The 22,224-nt window shown below is 46.4% G+C and overlaps 1 protein-coding gene across 1 annotated transcript in view; it reads right to left on the reverse strand.

Annotated features, from left to right (window-relative positions):
- Positions 1-22,224, reverse strand: part of GPSM1 (G protein signaling modulator 1) — a 107,326-nt gene that overhangs the window by 83,273 nt on the left and 1,829 nt on the right. Inside the window, exons 2-6 of the mRNA XM_081339617.1 lie at positions 12,282-12,506; positions 9,609-9,744; positions 8,182-8,327; positions 5,425-5,548; positions 2,888-3,003 (exon numbers count right to left, since the gene is read on the reverse strand). Coding sequence (XP_081195743.1) covers positions 2,888-3,003; positions 5,425-5,548; positions 8,182-8,327; positions 9,609-9,744; positions 12,282-12,506 — 747 coding nt within the window. The remainder of the gene's footprint in view (positions 1-2,887; positions 3,004-5,424; positions 5,549-8,181; positions 8,328-9,608; positions 9,745-12,281; positions 12,507-22,224) is intronic.

Here is a 22,224-nt window from a genome sequence, read left to right on the forward strand (position 1 = left end):
AAAAAGCACTGCTTATGACGGTCGCAGCGTCCCGGGGTCATGCAAATCGCCTTCTGCCACCTTCTGACCAGTGAAGTCAATGGGGAAGCCAGATTCCCTTCACAACCGTGTTATTAACTTAACAACTGAAGGGATCCAACACTTGTGGCAAGCAAGGTCGTAAAATGGGGCCAAAGCCACTTAACAAATATGTCTCACTTAACAAAAATTGGGGGCTCAGTTCGGTTGGTAAGTCGAGGATTACCTGTGTGACCGACATGGTTGGGCTGTCTTAAATCTCCTTCCTTTATTTTGGAGACATAGAGGAATACAGGAGAAAAAAAAGGAATTTCTAAGCCAGAAAAAGATTGAATGGAGCCACCCAAACAGATCCTTTTCAGATCCTACAGAGATTTCAGGATTTTGCTTCAGTTCTGAAGGACAGAAAGGACACCTTCCAACAAGGAACATCCCTGACAGTGGCGTGCAAATCTACGTAATAAATGAAATAAGTAAAACAAGAGTTGCTATATCCAATGCGGGAGTGTGTTTTTTGTCACTAAGATGTGGGAAAGCATCAACCTCACAAAATCCATAACAGCTTTCCCTAATTTCAGGTAATCCTTGGCTTGGAACCTGGAATTTTAGTCATAAGTCATTGCTGTGGTTAAATGAGCCACCCTGGGATTGGACCTGATTTTATGACATTATTTTCTCTGGCTGTTAAGCAAACACCACAGTTGTTAAGCGAATCCATTTTACTCAAAGGGCAGTTTTTTTCCAGAAATTGGAAGCAAATACCAGAAACACACAAAAACGTTGAAAATGGCATTCGTGTGAAAGCGGGACACTGGAAATGGCATAAAGATGAGCTGGTTGCCAACTGCCCAGTGTGTGATTGTGTGTGTTGGTTTGTACAGGCCTGGTAACTACAAAATTGGTTTGTAAATTGCTTTTGGGAGAGGTTGCCATAACCTCAGGCGATCAAGTAAAGGGCTACGTAGACAATCACCTGTCTGAGATGGTGTAGGTTCTCCTGCTTGACTAGATGACCTCCAAGCTCCCTTCCAGCTCCTATTCTATTCTATTCTATTCTATTCTATTCTATTCTATTCTATTCTATTCTATTCCTTATTCTATTTCCTATTCTATTCTGTTCTGTTCTGTTCTGTTCTGTTCTACTTCATTCCATTCCATTCCATTCCATTCCACTCCATTCCATATTTTCTATTCTATTCTATTATTCTATTCTATTCTATTCTATTCTATTCTATTCTATTCTATTCTATTCTATTCTAGTAATATGTTTTATTATCTGTTTCAAAAAGAGAAAATGTCATTGCATTTATGAATGTTCAAAGCTCATTTGTCAAACAGGTAAGGATGTGTTTAGAAGAAAACCTGCTTTAATTTCCAAATCTCCCACAGGGATTTTCTCCTCTGACATTTAAAGTAAGTTGCACAGGGTTTTTGTTTTTCTCTGCCAAAAGACGGAGGTACTGCATAAGGCAACTCTGGGTCAGATGGACAAAATATTTTCTCCAGGTTTAGGAGAAAGCAAGAAGAATGAGAGCGAGCTGTAGATCTGAAGAAGCTCCTTGGATGAAAAGTGAAATGCCTTATCCAGTTGCCTCGTGAAAAAGCCTCTTTGTGGACCCTCTTCTGTACATACTAGCTTGTCTTGCCATATGGGGCCCAGCTTGTAAGCCGCCCTGAGTCTTCGGAGAAGGGCGGGATATAAATGGAATTAAAATAAAATAAAATAAATAATAAATATAGGGGTTTGTTCTTTATATAAACGGAGCAAAACCCCGCCGCTCGGTAGCACTGATGATGGGACCTAGTTGGGTAATGAAATGTCTGCCAGAAAACAGCCGAGCCCAGACAGCCCCAAATTTTTCTTAAGTCAGACATTTCTTAAGTGGGTTTTGCCCCATATTACGACCTCCCTTGCCACACTTGAGGCAGCGGGTTAGCAATTGGTGAGCCTTGGTGGAGCAGTGGGCTAATGCCTCCTTAAGTAACACCAGCTGCCTGCAATTAGTGCAGGTTCGAGTCCCACCAGGCTCAAGGTTGACTCAGCCTTCCATCCTTCCGAGGTAGGTAAAATGAGGAGCCAGATTGTTGGGGGCAATTAAGCTGACTTTGTAATAATGCCGCTTGGGGTGTCTGTGAAAGCCCTAATAAGCAGGCATATACATAGAATGAAGGCTACTGCTAAGCTTGTAAGCCGCCCTGAGTCTTCGGAGAAGCGCGGGATATAAATGGAATTTAAAAAAAATCAAGCAGGAAAGAACAGAGCCACCTGCAGTACAATGCAAAAGTCAACACCCCGTGTGCTGAACCTTTGTTGTGACCTAGGCCTCCGTCTGACACTTTCGTCCCAGAGTTTCCATCCCTGGTGTCCGGATCCAGAGATGTGAATTCTCCTCTTGAGGGACTCCTGGATCGTCTCTGGGCTCAGCTGTTTCCTGACAGACATTTCATTACCCAACTAGGTCGCATCATCAGTGCTACCAAGCGTCGGGGTTTTGCTCCCTGTTTAAGAAGCAAGCCCCTATGAAACTATATGGGCCCCACATGGCAAGACAAGCTACTATATACAAAAGAGAGTCCTAAAGAAGCTTTTTCACAAGGCAACTGGACTTTGTTTTTCTTCGAAGGCATTTTGCTTCTTCTCCAAGAAGCTTCTTCAGCTCTGACTGGATGGTGGAGGACAGGAGGAGTTATATTCCTTGCAGTTCCAAAAAGGCTCCACATCCATTTGCATTATTCAGGTGGCCTCAACGACTCTCTAAAAGGAGGCAAATGACCAGCCATCTGCAAGGAGTATAAATCCTTCCATTGCCCGCCATTCAGTCAGAACCTGAAGAGGCTTCTGGGATGAGAAGCGAAACCCACCACTTACTTGTAATACTCTGCAGCTATATCGAAGGTCCCCAGGAAGATGTGCGCATTGGCCAAGTTGCTGTACGCTCTCCTCTCGGCCGCTTTGTCTCCGAATTCCTTAGCAATGTTCAGTCTCTGAAATGGATAAAGTCATGGGTGTCACTGCAAGGGATGTCACCTCTTCATTAGGGCATCATCATCCCAGTCTTCCCCACCTGACGTACATTTGGCAACCAAAGAACCAAGGAGTTCCCAAAAGCACATGGCACACTTATTGAGCCATGGTGGCGCAGTGCAGGCTAATTCTGCTGACTGCCGGCTGCAGTTCGATCCTGACTGGCTCAAGGTGGACTCAGCCTTCCATCTTCCGAGGTCGGTAAAATGAGGACCCAGATTGTTGGGGGTGAGATGCTGACTCTGTAAACCACTTAGAGAGGGCTGTAAGTCTAAGTGATATTGCTATTGCTGTCTGCCTGTCTGTCTGGTATCTATCTATCTATCTATCTATCTATCTATCTATCTATCTATCTATCTATCTATCTACCTACCTACCTACCTACCTACATCACTCTCTCATCTATTTATCTATCTATATCTATCTACATCACTCTACCTCCCTCTGTTTACCTCTCTCATCTCGCTCTCTATCAATCATTTATCTCTATCTACATCATCTATTTATCTATATCTACATCACTCTACCTCCCTCCCTACATCTCTATTTACCTACCTCACATCCCTCTATCTATCTATCTATCTATCTATCTATCTATCTATCTATCTATCTATCTATCTATCTATCTATCTATCTATCTATCTATCTATCTAATCTATCTATCTATCTATCTATCTATCTATCTATCTATCTATCTATCTATCTATCTATCTAATCTATCTAATCTATCTATCTAATCTATCTAATCTATCTATCTACCTACCTATGAGCTGTGGTAGCACAGTGATTAGAATGCAGTACTGCAGGCTAATTATGCTGACTGCCAGCAGTTCGATCCTGGCAGGTTCAAGGTGGACTCATCCTTCCATCTTCCGAAGTTGGTAAAATGAGGACCCAGATTGTTGGGGGGAAAAGGCTGACGCTTTAAACCGCTTAGAGAGGGCTGTAGAGCACTGTGAAGCAGTATATAAGTCTAGGTGCTATTGCTACTGCTATGATTGCTTTGTTCAAAATTCAGCCCCCAAACACACACACCCTGCCCCGATTTTATTTACACATAGTCAGAATTGGGACTGGAATTTAAACCGTTAGTTGTTGCAGTCATCCGTAGAATTGGACCCAATTAATAGTTAGTTAATAGTCAAATTATTGGTAAGGTTTATATATATTGTTGTAATAAACCTTTGAAATATAGCCCCCAAGAGGTTCTGCATCGCCCTGATTCCCATTCCCCACCCCCCACCAAATGCTGTAGATCTCTACAATGGGTCTTGAAACTCAACACTAAGAAAACCAAGATCATGGCATCCGGCCCTCTCAATTCCTGGCAAATAGATGGGGAAGAAATGGAGGTAGTGACCGATTTTATTTTCCTGGGCTCCAAGATCACCGCGGATGGGGACTGAAGCCAAGAAATTAAAAGACGCTTGCTCCTCGGGAGGAAAGCCATGGCAAATCTAGACAGCACACTAAAAAGCAGAGACATCACCCTGCCAACAAAAGTGCGTATAGTCAAGGCTATGGTCTTCCCAGTTGCAATGTATGGCAGTGAAAGTTGGACCGTAAGAAAGGCCGAGCGCCAAAGAATTGAGGCCTTTGAACTCTGGTGCTGGAGAAGACTCCTGCGAGTCCCTTGGACTGCAAGGCGATCAAACCGGTCAGTCCTAGAGGAGATCAACCCTGACTGCTCTTTAGAAGGCCAGATCCTGAAGCTGAAACTCAAATACTCTGGCCACCTAATAAGAAGGAAGGACTCACTGGAGAAGAGCCTCATGCTGGGAAAGATTGAGGGCAAGAGAAGAAGGGGACGACAGAGAATGAGGTGGCTGGATGGAGTCACTGAAGCAGTAGGCGTGAGCTTAAATGGACTCCAGAAGATGGTAGAGGACAGGAAAGCCTGGAGGAATGTTGTCCATGGGGTCGTGATGGGTCAGACACGACTTCACAGCTAACAACAAGCGCTGCGCAGAGGCGGCACGACAATCTGGAGTGGGAGAACAAGTTCCTAGTCCTCATGAAGGGGGGGATGGAGAGGCAACGAAGCAGGGATGCCAACGGGGCTGTGGGGGGACAGGAAGGCCTGGAGGAATGTTGTCCATGGGGTCGCGATGGGTCGGACATGAGTTCACAGCTAACAACAAGCGCTGCGCGGAGGCGGCAGGACAATCTGGAGTGGGAGAACAAGTTCCAAGTCCTCATGAAGGGGGGGATGGAGAGGCGACGAAGCAGGGATGCCAATGGGGCTGTGGGGGGACAGGAAGGCCTGGAGGAACATTGTCCATGGAGTCGTGATGAGTCTGACATGACTTCGCAACTAACAACCACACAATGGGTCAGAAAGGAGACACACACAAACACACACACATACACAAGTGTTTCACCTGCTTATGGAAGACGATGGCTTTGCTGAAGTTGCCCAGCAGGTAGTGGGCATTGCCCAAGTTCCCGTAAGCCCTGCCCTGTGCAGCTCTGTCGGCCAGCTCCTTCACAAGGCAGAGGTTTCTCCTAGGAGTAAGCCAGAAAGAAGCAGCCCTTAATCCTTGAGAAAAGAGCCAGAAACGGGCCATTTCAAGTAGGAAAATTGTGCAGTCCTGACAAGCAGCATCGCCACCCTTCCATTTCTTCACTTATCACTTCTCCCTTAGGCTTTTGCCTGGGGCTGAGTTAGGGATCCTGCCCTCCAGAGGCCCACTGAGGAAGAAGCTGCGAGATTTCCTGGTGGTCTCTCTCCCAACCCTGACTGGTAACTTTCCAAGACCGCACGAATAATGGGGTTGGAAAGGCTTTAAGCGGGTAGGAAGGCCGTGGGAGGGGTTCGTTCTCCCAACTTCTCAAAGGGAGGCAAAAGGTAGAGACGCCAGTCAAATGAAATCTGAACACCTGAAGTGTTTGGGAAGGGGAGCCAAAGGCACCTTAAGAGTTCTCAGCAACTTCTTGGCACCCAAGAAGAATTCCAAGAAGACAATAGTTACATTTATTGGTGACTGGAAACCTTTTATGGACCTCTGGCTGAAAATGGAAAGAAAGGAACCTGTGATTTGTGGGCTTGATGATTAGGTAAAATATGGAAATGATAGATAGATAGATAGATAGATAGATAGATAGATAGATAGATAGATAGATAGATAGATAATAGATAGATAGATAGATAGATAGATAGATAGATAGATAGATAGATAGAAAGATAGAAAGATATAGATAGATAGATAGAGATAGATAGATAGATAGATAGATAGATAGATAGAAAGATAGAAAGATATAGATAGATAGATAGAGATAGATAGATAGATTAGATAGATAGATAGATAGATAGATAGATAGATAGATAGATAGATAGATAGATAGATAGATAGATAGATGATAGATAGATAGATAAGTAGATAGATAGATATAAGATAGATATGATAGATATAGACATATAGATATGATAAACATAGATTAGATAGATAATAGATAGGACTGACATAGATAGATGACATAGACACAGATGATAGTTCTAATTTTAGATCTAGATCAATATACAACTCCTTTCTATCCTTTTATTTAATCATCATTTTAGCCATTGTCCATCCACTGCAGGATGAAGGCCTCTTCCGACTGTTTCCAGCCCATACAGTCCCGAGGTTCCTTTTGCCAATTGGGCCTGCCACATGTGCTGATGTTGTTGATCCGCCTTGTTTTAGGTCTCTTTCGTGGACGCTTTATTTTTATCATCTCTGTCTCTATATCTCTGTCTCTATCTCTATCTCTATATCCAGCGGTGGGATTCAGCCAGTTCACATCACTTCATCAGAACTGGTAGCTTGTTCTGTACCAGCCTGCTACCGGCCCTGCAGAAAAGGCAGGGACAACCCCTTTTACAAGAAGGCAAGAGGCTGGAACTAAGCCTGCCAAATTTATGGACACAAAAGCAAACAGAACAAGACACGAACCATGAAACAGGAGCTATTCAAACGGTTGCCTTCAGCAAACCAGCCCTCCCACGCATTCCCCTTTTATACAGTTCAGGGCGTGGCTTCTCTCTGCCTCCTTCCGAGGTGCCCCATTGCCTTCCTCTGTTTACTCCTGATTGACTGCCTCCTGCGTCGGGCGTCCTTGAACAGGGCCAGCTGTGGGTCATCTTCATCCACGCTGTCAGGCTCACACAGCTGGGTCTGCGTCGTGACCAGGTGGGAGGGTCTGGCTGAGGGCTCTCATCAGCAAGATCTTCAACCCCCTCAGCAAGCTCTTCAACACCCCCCTCCTCCTCTGAATCGTCCGACCCAACTGCCGAACCCACAGGCTGACCCTGAATCACAACACTGCTAATTTTTTGTTGCCCAGGCTCAGAATGGACTTCCGGAAGTGGCATCCATGCAGAGAACCGGTTGTTCCCATATTTGAATCCCACCGCTGTCTATATCTATATCTATGATATCTATATCTATATATCTATCATCTTTCCCTTTTTCTACCTACCTACCTACCTATCGTAAAGAAGTTCAGAAACGGTTCCTTTCTTTCTTTTTTTTCTATTACTGTTTCATACTTTTTTTCTAAGCATAGATTGCCTTTGTTCTGTTAAAATACTTTAATAAAAACTATTTTTTTTAAAAAAAAAAAGGAAGAGCAAGGCTTCCCACCCCCAATATTCCTGGAGATCAGAAGCTCCAGACTCACCACAGGCCATTGCTTCCCAAACCTGAATAAATTATCCCAAAATTAGGTAAAAGTGTTTTTCTTGGTTAAGACCCCTTCCCCTATCACAACAGGGGCATGTAAATTCACTGGAAGATTGGCGCGGCTACTAAAATATATTCAGAAACCTCCCGAAGTGTTCCAACGATAACACATGGAGATAACATAAAGATCCTTCTGTGATATTTTTTTTATAAAACAGGTAGTCCTCGAGTTATTACTGTTCAAAGTTATGACGGTGCTGAAGGAAAGGACTTAACGACTGGTCCTTGAAGTTTGAGAAGACTTTGTGATTTGCGGTAATGAAGGGGAAAGTTTGAGAAGCAGCGGCCTCAGCTTTGCAACCCAGGAGGGCTGCTGGCAAGATGGAGAGTGCACAAGGATCACCCTGAATCTTGTGGGGCCTCAATGGGACCCCCCCCCCAACACTCCTCTCCACCTGGAGAAGACCACACACTCACTCGTAAAACTCGGACGCCTTTTGCAGAGCTTCTTGAATCTCCTGGGGCAACTGGCCTGGCTCCTCCTGGGGCAGCGTCCACAATGCCTCCTTGCCTTTGGCATGATAGACATTGCCAATGTTGTACAGTGCTCGGGCCTCCCCCACCTATCAAAAAGAAAAAAAGAAAAGAGCTCCTGGGGTGGGGTCCCTCCAACGATCGCCACACTCACAGTCTTATCACGCCGCAGGTACTGGTGTCAGACCTGCCCCAGTCTGGTCCCTTAGGAAAGAAAGACCCTCAACTCCATTGGGTTCAACCAAAAGGTTCTTTTACCAAAAGATGCTGGCTGCCGTAAAGTCAGGCTGGAACTGAATTTCCCACGCTCAAAACCATACGGAAAGTTGCCCCCACATCCCAGCCTCTCCACCCACGGCTAGTCCACCTTCAGCCAAGAGTCCGCCTAGGTCAGTGATGGCAAACCTTTTAGAGACCGAGTACCCAATTAGCAGCGCAAAACCCAGTTATGTATCGTCCGGTGCCGGGTGAGCGTGGCCCATTGGGCGAGCGTGGCCCATTGGGTGGGTTTGGCCCATTTGGCTGCGGTGGTAACGGCAGACTGGGTGGGATTAAAAAGTTCAATCAATCAATTCCAACTTTGTTGCCCCTGGAGGCGAAATTCAGTGGGGAGCCGCCACGCTTGGGGTTTTTCCTAACCCAAGTCTATATGGAAGAATACAGACAGGACAAAGCCCGCATCCGCATCGTGCAATCCGCCCTGGCTGCAGACTGGGCGGTGAACCTGCATGACAGCTTGCGGGAAGTCCCACAAACCAAAGATCTTCAACCAATCAATTCAAACTTCGTAAGTTTTTTTTTTCCTGTGAGAAGTTTGAATTGATTGAATTTTCTTTTCCCCGCAAGAAGTTGAGATTGATTGATTGAAATCCCCCCTTTTTTTGGCACACGGCGGCAGAGGCCTAAAGCGAAAAGATCTTATAAAACCCAGCTGAACGCCTAGGACTGGGGCGACGGTCGTGCCACCCATGACACGTGCCATAGGTTCGCCACCACGGGCCTAGGTGTTTTGAGAACGCCAAGATGTTTAGAGTAGTTCACGTTCTTGTTCAGGGTGCACCACTTTGATTGCTGGCACAAACTGGGTCTGAGCAATCCTGGTCTTCATCAGGCTCTTTCCCCTCTCCCAATTTCTCATCATGAATGCATGCTGTCAAGGCTGAATTGCTAAGATGCCTATCACTATTCAACTTGCCATAGAAACAGGGGGGAGTGGACACCCCCAGACTGGCCAATGTTCAAGAGAGTTCAAAGCCGCCACCTGCAACTAGGTAAGCCTCAGAGGTCTCCTTTCTTCCACTCCTCCCCACCCAATGCTGCTGTTTTCCCAAGCCAGAGGCCGGATGCCCGCTGAGGATCCCCTTCCTTACCTTGTCTCCTTGCTCTTGCGAAATGTCCAAATGCCTCTGGCAACAAACCAAGGCTTCGTCGAACTGACCCAGGATTTTCAGGGTGTTGCCAAGGTTGCCGCTGGCTTTGCCCTCTCCGATCCGATCCCCGATGGTTCTGCGGGCATTGGGAAAAGATACTGGGAGTTTCTCTTGGAAGAAAGTCAGTAGGAAGTAAGGCATGGCTGGCGGGGGTGGGCATTGCATTTCCTCCTTCAGCCTGCTCTGGCACGGTATCTTAGCAATGCTATCCAAGGGAGAAGAACTGAAAATGTTGTGGTTTTTTTTCTCGGCATTTACACATTTTTACGGATGGGTTAAGAGATGAAATTAAGGCATCCTTTTACCTTTTCAAACAGAGGTCCCCAACCTTGGGAACTTTATGACTTGTGGACGTCAACTCCCAGAATTCCCCAGCCAGCATGGATGAAACATGGCCAGCTGAGGAATTCTGGGAGCTGAAGTCCACAGGTTCCCAAGGCTGGCAATCCCTGCCCTAAAGATCAAAGAAGCAAGAGGTTCGTGGAGCTCAGTGACTTGTCATTAATATAGGCAAGTCCTCAACTTACAACAATTCGCTTAGTGACTGAAAAAAGCGACTTTTGACCATTTTTCACAGCTACGACCTTTGCAGCATCCCCCTGATTGCTTGCTCAAAATTCAGGTGCTTGGTAACGGTTTCATACTTATGACCGCTGCTGTGCCCCAAGGTCACGTGATCCCCTCTCTGACAAGCCAAGCCAATGGGGAAGCCAGATTCCCTTAAAACTGGATTACTAACGTCAACTGCAGTTGACAAGAAAGGTGGGGCAAAGCTCGCTTAGCAAGGGTCCCCCTTAACAACAGAAATGTTGGTCTCAATTGCAGTCGTTAAAGTCGAGGACCACCTGTACTAGTATTCCAAGAAAATGCAAAATCTGGGAAAGCAAAAAAGAGGCTCCAGAGAGTTTATTAAAGCAGAGTCTCTTTGACTCAAAATGCTTCTTCCCAGCCAAGTTGCAGGTAGGAAGTTGTTTCTCCAAAAGAGTCACTTTCAATCTCTTGAGGGTCTCCATCCGCTCTCTCTTCCATTTCTTTCCCGGCCCCCTTACAAGCTGACATTGGCATTGGAAAGTGGGGAAGAAGCTGGCTTCTTGTTACAAAAAGAGCCATCTACGCTCTCTCTCCCCAGGAAAAAGATGGGAAATGGGGCATATAGGTATTGCCTCCTTATCTTGCCCAGCCCATGTGGGGCCTGGTTTTTGCCTTGCAAACTGCAAGAGGCATTTCCAGCCCTCATCTCTGCTGCGCTCATTAAGGTGAAGTTCCTTTTGAATGCTCTGCAGGCATCTCTCCACTTGGGCTGAGCTAGAATATACCTACTCTAGAGCTGGAAGGGACCTTGGAGGTCTTCCAGTCCAGCCCCTTGCTCAAGCAGGAGAACTGTGACTGTTCAGTCTCTCCTTAAAAGCCTCCAGTGATGGAGCGCCCACGATTTCTGGTGGCAAGCTGTTCCACTGGTTGATTGTCCTCACTGTCAGGAAGTTTCTCCTTAATTCCAGGTTGCTTCTCTCCTTGATCGGTTTCCAACCATTGTTTCTCGTCCTTCCCTCTGGTGCTTTGGAGAATAGTTTAACTTCCTGTGCCTTGTGTCAGCTCCTCAAACACTGGAATACTGCTTTCATGCCTCCCCTATTTCTTCTTTTCTTTAAACTGGCCAAACCCAAGTCCTACAGCCATTCTTCGTATGTTTTAGTCTCCAGGCCTTTGATCATCTTAATTGCTCTTCTCTGAATTTTTTCCAAAGTCTCAACATCTTTTTTGTGATATGGTGACTAAAATTGGCTGCACTATTTGAGGTGTGATCTTACTAGGGCTTTATAAAGGTAAAGGTAAAGGTTCCCCTGCACATGCGTGCTAGTCATTTCCGACTCTAGGGGCCGGTGCTCATCTCCGTTTCCAAGCCAAAGAGCCAGCGCTTGTCCGAGGACGTCTCTGTGGTCATGTGGCTGGCATGACTGGACACCAAAGGCACACGGAACGCTGTTACCTTCCCACCATAGTGGTCCCTATTTTTCTACTTGCATTTTTACGTGCTTTCGAACTGCTAGGTTGGCAGAAGCTGGGACGAGGAACAGGCGCTCACTCTGTTACACGGCACTCGGGATTCGACCCGCCAAACTGCTGACCATCTGATCGACAAGCTCAGCGTCCTAACCCACTGAGCCACCGCGTCCCTCTACGGCTTTATAAAGCAGTACTAATACTTTGCGTGATCTTGATTCTATGCCTCTGTTTATACAACCCAGGATTGTATAGCTTTTTTGGCGGCGGCCACACACGGCTGGCTCCTAGTCAAGTGATCGTCCACTAGGACTCCAAGGTCCCTCTCATGTTGATCAGCTATCAGCAGATTCACCTTCTTGACTGTTTCTATTTTTCTTCCTTCATTTTCCCAGCCCCCTCACCACCTTTCCTCTCTCCAAAAGATCATGTCTCTTTCTTTTCCAATCCAATCCCACCACCCCCAAAGGGAAAATCAGGAATTGGACATTCTGGTTTTCTTTTCCTGGGGTGGACTTTTTGGAAACATGGCGTCGCTCAAGCATTGCAGCCCCAGATTCGTTTTCTCCTTCCTTTTTCCAGAGAGGCCAATTCTGGCTGCCGAGCCCTTACCTGGCCAGCGTGAGGTCGTGCTTATGGTACTCCAAAGCTTTGGCGTAGTCCTTCAGGTAGAAGTAGGCGTTGCCCAGTTGGCTGTAAATGGCGCTGAGGGTCTTCAGATCCTCTGTCCCCACCTTGACTGCGTGTTCGAAGAAGGCCGCTCCGGAAGGAAAATCCCCCGCCTTGCACGCTCGCTCTCCTTCCAGGGCCAATTCCAAACACGAAGCCTCCATCCTCCTAACAGAAACAGACAATCTTGGTCAAAAGACCACTTTCTGGAAATTCTCAGCTGGTGCCACGCTTACCAGCAACTGGGATGAAGAGGAGGAGCGTTGCATTTTGGGAAAAAAATGCTGACCAGGTTCAGGCAGGGACAAAGGGGAAGCCTGTTTGAAACTCAACTCTTGCTTTGCTCGGAACAAAATCTGCCTTTGACTTGTCTGGGAAATCCGGGAGCAAGGCCCACGGCGGGTTTTGAGACCAGCCTTAAACCTGGGGGGGTCCAGCTGTCTATCAATGCCATCCACCCGTCACCGCTTTTTTTAGGGAAGGCCCACAAACATTTGTGCGTTTAGAACAGGGGCGCAGAACTACGGCCGTGAGGGTGAATGTTTGTGTGGAATAAACCTACTATATACACAAAAGGGGTGTTGGAAACGACAGCCAGAATTCTCCAACCCCTAGGAATAGAGATAGCCCACGAACCCACAGCCACACTCCGCCTGGAATTATCCAGAACCAAAGACGAGACACAGAAGGATGACAGAAGCAATGTAATCTACAAAATCAACCATGACGATTGCAGCCACTTCTACGTGGGACAAACATCACGCCAATTAAAAACCAGGATCCACGAACACCGGCTGGCAGTCCAACGCCATGCTCCCAAATCCTTAATCCATACCCACATTGACACCAAACAGCAATTTGATTGGAGCAACACCAAAATCGTAGGCCACGCTGCCACCCGCCAGGCTGATGAGTTCATCGAAGCCTGGCGCTCCACAAGCAATTCCATCCACAGACACATCGACCCACAACCAACCTACGAACACCTCAGAATGCAAATCAACCGCACAGCCAACCAGGGACACCACCGACCCCCAACCAGTCCCTCTCACCCCCAGTTCACCTTCCAATCACCCTGTGGTAACCTCTCCATCACAAGAACCATCGCCAGCCTCTCTCTGGTGACTCACAGCTGACCCATCAGAAGACCCTCATTTGACACACCCTTGTAAACAGAAAAACGCCGACATCCCCTAAGCTCCACTGAGCTTACCTAGCCTGGTAACACAATGTTCAGAAACCAACCCACAAGCTGGGAGAACAAACCTTTTCCCTCATCGTAGTGGACTATCGCTTGACTATGAGCTAGCAGTGTTGTGGCAGCAGCAAAAAAAAAAAACTAACTTTCCTGGGTTGCATAAACAGGCGCATAGAATCAAGATCATGCGAGGTACTAGTACCGCTTTATAAAACCCTAGTGAGGCCACACCTGGAATACTGCAGCCAATTTTGGTCACCGTATCACGAAAAAGATGTTGAGAGTTTGGAAAAAAAGTTCAGAGAAGAGCAACTAAGATGATCCAAGGCCTGGAGGCTGAAACATATGAAGAACAGCTGTGGGACTTGGGCTTGGCTAGTCTAAAGAAAAGAAGAAATAGGGGAGACATGATAGCAGCGTTCCAGTATTTGAGGGGCTGCCACAAGGCAGAGGGGGTCAAATTATTCTGCAAAGCACCAGACGACAAGAAACAATGGTTGGAAACCGATCAAAGAGAGAAGCAACCTAGAATTAAGGAGAAACTTCCTGACAGTGAGGACAATTAACCAGTGGAACAGCTTGCCACCAGAAATTGTGGGTGTTTCATCACTGGAGGTTTTTAAGAAGAGATTGGACAGCCAGCTGTCTGAAATTGCATAGGGTCTCCTTGCTTGAGCAGGGGGCTGGACTAGAAGACACAGCATCTACAAACACAGCACTTCAAGTCTGCAAAATTAGCCCATTAAAAGCTTTTCTGTTTTTTTCCTTTGGCATTAACACATCACAGACCTCTACTGCTTTTCAGCAAGCACTGCAGAACGCAAGGAAGATAAACATCTAAATAAAGTAAGGGAGACATATGCTATTAAGCAACGGCATGTTAAAATGTTTGCAAACGTTCTGGATAAAAATATTGCTATGGGTTGAAACAAATAGATGGAATCAGGACAAATAAGTAGGTGGGGGCCAATTGACCAGAACGACAGCTCTGATTCAGTATCAGTCAATATGAAGGCTCTGTGTGTTATATGTATTGATTTTCGACAGATACAAAATCCTGCAAGCAGGTCTGTATTTACCAGCTGGTAGAGGCTGGCCAGGAAATTTAACAGAGGAGGAATTTCAGACTTTTGAGAACCAGAAAAATGGTGTGTGAGTTGGACAATTCCATCTCTCTGTAGCAGCCTTGCAGCCTGGGGCATCCCAAGCTGTGATGCTGCAACCTCCTAAAATGATAAATTCATTTGTGCAGCCCTCTCTCTCTCCCCGGGAAAAAAAAAACTAACAGCATCAAACAATTTTGTGAAGCAGATCAAAAATAATTTTGACACCCCTCCCCAAAGCTTTTTACCATCCCCATAGTCCCGGGATAGGCAACCTTGGCTTTTTTATGACTCGTGGACTTCAACTCCCAGAATTCCTGAGGGGAAAGGGAGAGGTTTCCATGCTGAGCCAAGCTGGCTCAGGAATGCTGGGAGTTGAAGTCCACGAGTCATGAAGGGGCCAAGTTTGAAGACCCCTGGTCTGGATCCAAGCCCACAGTTTCATCAAAATGGACGACTGAGGAATTCTGGGAGTTGAAGTCCACAAGTCATAAAAGGGCCAAGGTTACCTACCCCTGCCATAGACTCTAGAATCTAGATTACTCTTGAACTTTGCATCCCCAGACTCAAGTCAGCTGGGTGACTTTGGGCCCACCAGTAGGAGAGGGTTGAGTTCTAGTCTCGCATTAGCCATGAAAGCCAACAGAGTGACCTGGGGCCAGTCACTCTTTCATAGCTCGACCCACCTCACAGGGCTGTTGTGGGAGAAAAAGGAGGAGGAAGGAGTATTAGATCGCCTCACCGCCTTGAGTTATATGCAAAAATAATGAAGGCAAGATATAAATACATTTTTTAAAAATGCACAACGTATGATTTGTTAAGGCCACAATTGGCCTTAAATATAATCCTAAAAACCGATGGTCCTGGTTTGGAAGCCATCACGGCTGGCCCTTAGGACAAGCCAAGATTGAGCAAAACAAGGGACGCTCTGCAAATTCAGCCACTTCCTGACATTTCAGACTTTTGGGTAGAGTTGCGAAACTTTTCCAAGTTCTGAGTGAGGTTCTCGTGCCCAAAAATCTCACTGGACCAGAAATACTTTGTTCTAGGACAATATCCATCGCTATTTATATCTGGTTGTAACCGCTGACCCCACAATTCTCTAGCTCCTTCTTCTGGGGAACATCAGGACCTTCTCCAGACCCCTGTCTTTGCCACCTGCCTAGCTGTGGCTGAGGATTATGGGGGCTGAGAGCTTTGGGAAGGTGAGCGTGGGAAGGCTGGCTGGGGCTCTTCCCTCAATTTAGGTGGGACACAGCTCCATAAATAGGACTTAGAAAAATGACTCTGTTGTTGTTAGTTGCGAAGCCGTGTCTGACCCATCACCACCCCATGGACAACGTTCCTCCAGGCCTTCCTGTCCTCTACCATCTTCTGGAGTCCATTTAGGCTCACTCCAGGTGGCCTCAAGGACTCTCTAAAAGAATGCAAATGACCAGCTGTCTGCAAGGAGTATAAATCCTTCCACTCCCCAGCCACAGTTGAAGAGTATCAGAAGTGAAACTTCTTCCAAGAAAAAAGAAGAAAGTCCAGTTGCCTCCTGAAAAAGCATGTTTGGGACAACTGTGTCCTGGGTGACTGAGAATCTCCACAGAGATCTTCCTCCGCGGATCACAGTATGCAAGCGAGCCTGGAGATGATCTCGTTTAGAGTTTCTCAGGGACGCGGTGGCTCAGTGGGTTAGGACGCTGAGCCTGTCGATCAGGTCGGCAGTTTGGCGGGTCGAATCCCGAGTGCCGCTTAACAGAGTGAGCTAGCGCCTGTTACTCGTCCCAGCTTCTGCCAACCTAGCAGTTCGAAAGCACGTAAAAAATGCAAGTAGAAAAATAGGGACCACTCCGGTGGGAAGGTAACAGCGTTCCGTGCGCCTTTGGCGTCTAGTCATGCCAGCCACATGACCACGGAGACGTCCTCGGAAAAAGCGCTGGCTCTTCGGCTTTGAAACGGAGATGAGCACCGGCCCCTAGAGTTGGAAATGACTAGCACGCATGTGCGGGGGAACCTTTACCTTTACCTAGAGTTTCTCAAGCTTGTCAACTTTAAGATGTGTGGACTCCTTCTGGGAGCTGAAGTCCACACAACCAAAGTTTTGGTTTAGTTTAACACTCTGCCCCATGCAGGAATCCACCATGGCTGTGAATAACCAAAAGTGCCATAAATGGAATTTTGACAACCATCACGATAGTTGGGCGGTGCTTCTGTCATGTTCTCAGTGGCGTTCCACCACCTCCAACCTCTGCCAGTTTTTATGCTCCAAGGATTTCTAAAGGAGTGCTCGTTTTGCACTGGGTTCAGCCACTTCATATTTGAAGAGAGTTTGGGATAGGGAACATATTATATGCTCTTCACTTGCTCCTCCTGAGACGTCAAAAAATAATAATAATTTAGCAGCGGCTGTCCTGGACCAGCGCTTAACTCAGACAGCTGCACGGTCAGCCTTGAAGAAGGGAGAGTCTGTTGCAAGGGGCTCTTGCACCATACAAGTTTATCCCATTTATGACAATTTAGGCTTTGACAAACAAGCATCTCCTTCAGCCTGCATTCTTGGAATAATTTAGGAGAAACACAAAATGAGCTTCGTAGACCAGTGAAAACTGGAGGTTTAAACTCAGAGAAGGGAAAAGAGCCACTTCTGGGGGGGAAAAAACCCATGGAAAAAAACACAAGCCACTGTATTTACTCAAGGCAGTGAGGCCAACGCCAGGAGCTGGGGACAATTTGGCACAGCCGGTGGGCTCTTGTGGGCTGAAACTTTATTACACGCTCTGCTGAGGATCAACTGCCAGAGAACCACCGGAGATCCAAGAAAAACAAGAAGAGAGGAAGCAAGCGTGGAAAACCAGCCACGTTTCATGGGGCTGGACGTGGCATGGCGTGGCATTGCCAAGACTTTACACCAAAAAAAAAAGACGTTGAGACTTTGGAGAAAGTGCAGAGAAGAGCAACTAAGGCGATCCAAGGCCTGGAGACCAAAACATATGAAGAACAGCCGCAGGATTTGGGAATGGCCAGTCTTGAGAAAAGGACTAGCAAGGGGGACACGATAGCAGGATTCCAGTATTTGAGGGGCTGCCACAAGGAAGAGGGGGGTCAACTTATTTTCATAAGTTAGTAACCCGGTTGTTAAATGAATCTGGCTTGCCCCTGGAAGAATGTCGGGAAAGGGGATCACATGACCCCCCGGGGACACTGCGACGGTCATAAATACAAACCACTTGCCAATCGTCTATGAGTTTTGATCACGTGATCACGAGGATGCTGGAAACGCCGTTAACAGTGAAAAAATGGTCGCAAGTCACCTTTTCCAGAGCTGTTATAACTTTGAGCAGTCGCTAAGTGAACTGTTGTAAGTCAAGGACTTCCAGTCTGCTGAAAGGAGGGAAAACCTGGGCGGGGGCAACGGAAAAAGGAGTATTTGTGCCCAGACGGGCTGAAATGGAAGCGGCACAAAACCAGGGCACAAAAACTGAAGAATCAATAATATTTCTTTTTTAAAAAAAACCACTCATCTTGAAGGGGAGAAAGTGCCGGAACAATGCAAAACTTTAGCCCCGCTGGCTTCCTCCAACAGTGCAGTACTACAAAGTCCATGGTCCTCCTTTAGATCACTGATTAAGAAATAGGGGGCTGGACTAGAAGACCTCCAAGGTCCCTTCCAGCTCTATTCTATTCTAAAATACTTACTGCTAAGCTTGTAAGCCGCCCTGAGTCTTCGGAGAAGGGCGGAATATAAATGGAATTAAAATAAAATAAAATAAATAAAATAAAATGAATAGGCTTGAATTACAGCACTCGGACACCCAGCCAGGCTGTATCTGATGGGAACTGTAGTCCAAAAGCACAATCACCTTGACTGCCCAGCCTCCTTTATATGCTGCCTACTTTCCAAATATTCTGTTTACCCACAAGTAAGCCACTGCAGGATCTCTCAAAGAACCAAATCCAATTTGGGCAACCACTTGTGATGGCCAGCTGCTCCAGGGATCAAAAACAGACAACATTCCAGTCGGGAGCCAAGGAAAACGCTTGGTCATTGCAGTGCGGTTAGAAATGAGACAAAAATCTGTTTTCTATGCCTTTTTGGGTCTTCAGACATACTATTTCCCCCCCCCCTTTTGTGGGGGGAGCTGATGATATTTTAAACCTCTGGCTCAGGAGAAATGGTGAATTACAGTTCCCATTATCCCCCACTGGGCTGGGACTGCTGGGAGCCGAATTATTATTTGGAAGGTTTGAAAAATCAAGGCTGGGAGGATCAACGCAGCCCCAGGCTTTTGCGGCAAAAACCTTTCATTTTGCAACCCAAAGTACTGTAGAGGGTTGCGAGTCAACAACGCGGGCGTCCCTTCCTCAAATGCCGCCACGAGGCTCTCCTTGGCCGTTTGAGCCCACTTTCCCTCCAACAAGCCAGCATTATCAGGGCTTCATCCTGCGGTGGGACTCCAGCCTGTTTTGACAGCTGCAACCCAGCCTCGCTGCAAAATCATGCGCTTTCCTTGGAATTGCAAGGAAATGCTTTTGCCACAGCTTTCCTCTCAGGTGTATTTTTTTAAGTTCTGTAGACTTTTCTGGTGGCCTCCCATCCGCTCGGTCTGATTCTGCTTAGTTTTACCGAGCCTTTAGTGCATGTAAATATTTAGCAGGTCCAAAACTTCAATTTTCTCATTTATTTATTTTGGCTGAAAATGGACTTTACACTCAAGGCATTTAAGCTGGTTAAGCACATCAAACATACATCCATAGGACTGGAAGGAACCTCAGAGGTCTTCTAGTCCAGCTGCCTGCTCAAGGCAGGACACCTTATACCATTCCAATCAAATGGGATTCTCACAACACAGCCCAGACAAGGAATAACGGATGGAAACTGATCAAGGAGTGATTCAACCTGGAAATAAAGAAAAAATTCCTGGCAGGGAGAACAATCAACCATTGGAACAGAAGTTGCCTTCAGATGTTGTGGGAGCTTCATCACTGGAGGCTTTCAAGAAGAGACTGGACAGCCATCTGTCAGAAATGGTGTAGGGTCTCCTGCTTGGCGGGGGGTTGGACTAGATGACCTACAAGGTCCCTTCCAACTCTGTTATTCTATTTCATATTCTATTCTATTTCATATTCTATTCTATTCCATATTCTATTCTATTCCATATTCTATTCTATTCCATATTCTATTCTATTCCATATTCTATTCTATTCCATATTCTATTTTATTCTATTCTAGTCCAGTCCAGTCCATATTCCTTTCCACATTCCATATTTTCCATTCCATTCCATTCCATTCCATTCCATTCCATTCTATTCTATTCTATTCTATTCTATTCTATTCTATTCCATTCCATTCCATTCCATTCCATTCCATATTCCTTTCCACATTCCATTCCATATTTCTTTCCATTCCATTCCATTCCATTCTATTCTATTCTATTCTATTCTATTCCAGTCCAGTCCAGTCCAGTCCAGATTCTATTCTACTCTAGTCTAGTCCATACACCTTGCACCACTTCAGCCTAGAACAAAGTATCTCAAACCTTAGTATTACTGGCTGGGGAATTCTGGGAGTTGAAGTCCACACAAGTCAAAATGGTCAAGATTGAGAAACACTGGCCTAGTGTGTCAGACAAACACAAGAGATCACACTTCCTTATCACCTGCTGTAGTAGAGAATGCAATACAGGCAATCCTCAACTTACAACAGTTCATTTAGCGACCGTTCAAAGCTACACCATTCCCCACGGTCACGTGATCCAAATTCAGAGGCTCGGCAACTGGTCCGCACTTAGGAACGGTTGCAGTGTCCCTGGGGTCACGTGATCCCCTCTTGCGACCTTCTGACAAGCAAAAACGATGGGAAAGCCAATTTCACTTAACGACCGTCTTACAAATTTACCAAGTGTAGCGATTTGCTTAACACCACTGGCAAGAAAAGTCGTAAAACAGGGCAAAACTCACTTCAAGCAACATAAAATCTGGGGCTCAATTGGGGCCGTAAGTCGAGGACTTCCCCATGTATCATCTCCTGCAATTCAATAAGTAATCATGGTTTGATGAATAAACTACAATTGGCCCGGTCCACAGGCTCGAGCCGACAACAAGCAGCCATATACAAATAAAATTATTTATTCATTTATTTATTTATATTCTGGCTTGATGCACTGTGCGAAATGGGACAAACCTGTTTTAAAATCTCAGCCATTTTTATTTATTTATTGTTTTGAGAGAGAGAAATCCAGGGCTGACCGAGGATGCTCTTTTAGGGATGGAGGGATGGAAAAAGCTGCTTTTAAAATGGTTCTCTCTAAAGCCAAGACATGTATGTTGGCTTTAGAGAGAGCACTCCTATGCTAAATTAATAAAGGTAAAGGTTCCCCCGCGCATGTGGGCTAGTCGTTTCCGACTCTAAGGGCCGGTGCTCATCTCCGTTTCAAAGCCGAAGAGCCAGCGCTTGTCCGAGGACGTCTCCGTGGTCATGTGGCTGGCATGACTAGACGCCAAAGGCGCACGGAACGCTGTTACCTTCCCACCGTAGTGGTCCCTATTTTTCTACTTGCATTTTTACGTGCTTTCGAACTGCTAGGTTGGCAGAAGCTGGGACGAGTAACAGGCGCTCACTCTGTTACGCGGCACTCGGGATTCGACCCGCCAAACTGCCGACCTTCTGATCGACAAGCTCAGCGTCCTAACCCACTGAGCCACCGTGTCCCTTCGCTATATTAATAGAGGGATAGAATCACGATCACGTGACATTCTAGTACCGCTTTATAAAGCCTCAGTAAAGTCACACCTGGAATCCTGCATTCAGTGTTGGTCGCAGATATTGAGACTTTGGGAAAAGTGCAGAGAAGAGCAACGAAGATGATTAAAGACCTGGAAACCGAAACATACGAAGAACAGTTGCAGGAAAACTGGGTATGGCTAGTCTGGAGAAGAGAAGGACTAGGGGAGACATGATAGCAGGATTCCAGAGTTTGAGAGGTTGTCACAAAGAAGAGGAGGGGGTCAGTCTATTTTCCAAAGCAGAAGGCGGCCAGGCAAGCAACGATGGAAGGAAACTAATCAAGGAGAGAAGCAACCTGGAATTAAGGAGAAACTTCCTAACAGTGAGGGCAATTAACCAGCGGAACAGCTTGCCACAGAAATCATGGGTGATCCATCACTGTAGGCTTTCTAGGAGAGATTCGTCCAGAGTGATATAGGGTCTTCTGCTCAAATAGGGGGTTGGACTAGATGACCTCCAAGGATCCTCTGAACTCTGTTATTTAATGTTGTATGTGCTAAAGCCTAACTGCGCACGATCAGGAAATGGGCAATGCCAGCCTGAGATGTGCCCGGCTTGCTAAAACGGCTACAGAAATGCTAAAAAAAAAAAAGCTGGGCGCCTTCACGTTAGCTGGGATGGCGTCCCATTAACTCAGTTTACGACTCTGCATAGGATCCTGCCAAAGGGAAGCAAGGGGGTCCCACCAAAGCTGTGCCCGACTGAGGCTGGCGAAAGCCAAATCGATTCTCCTAACAGACACTGAAAGCCCACTGCCGCCCCCCCTCCAAGTGAAGGGTCCTGCCTCCACCCCTCTTCCGGCCAGGACGCTGT

Source organism: Vipera berus, assembly GCF_964194415.1.
Source record: "Vipera berus genome assembly, chromosome: 15".
NCBI classification, from domain to species: Eukaryota; Metazoa; Chordata; class Lepidosauria; order Squamata; family Viperidae; genus Vipera; species Vipera berus.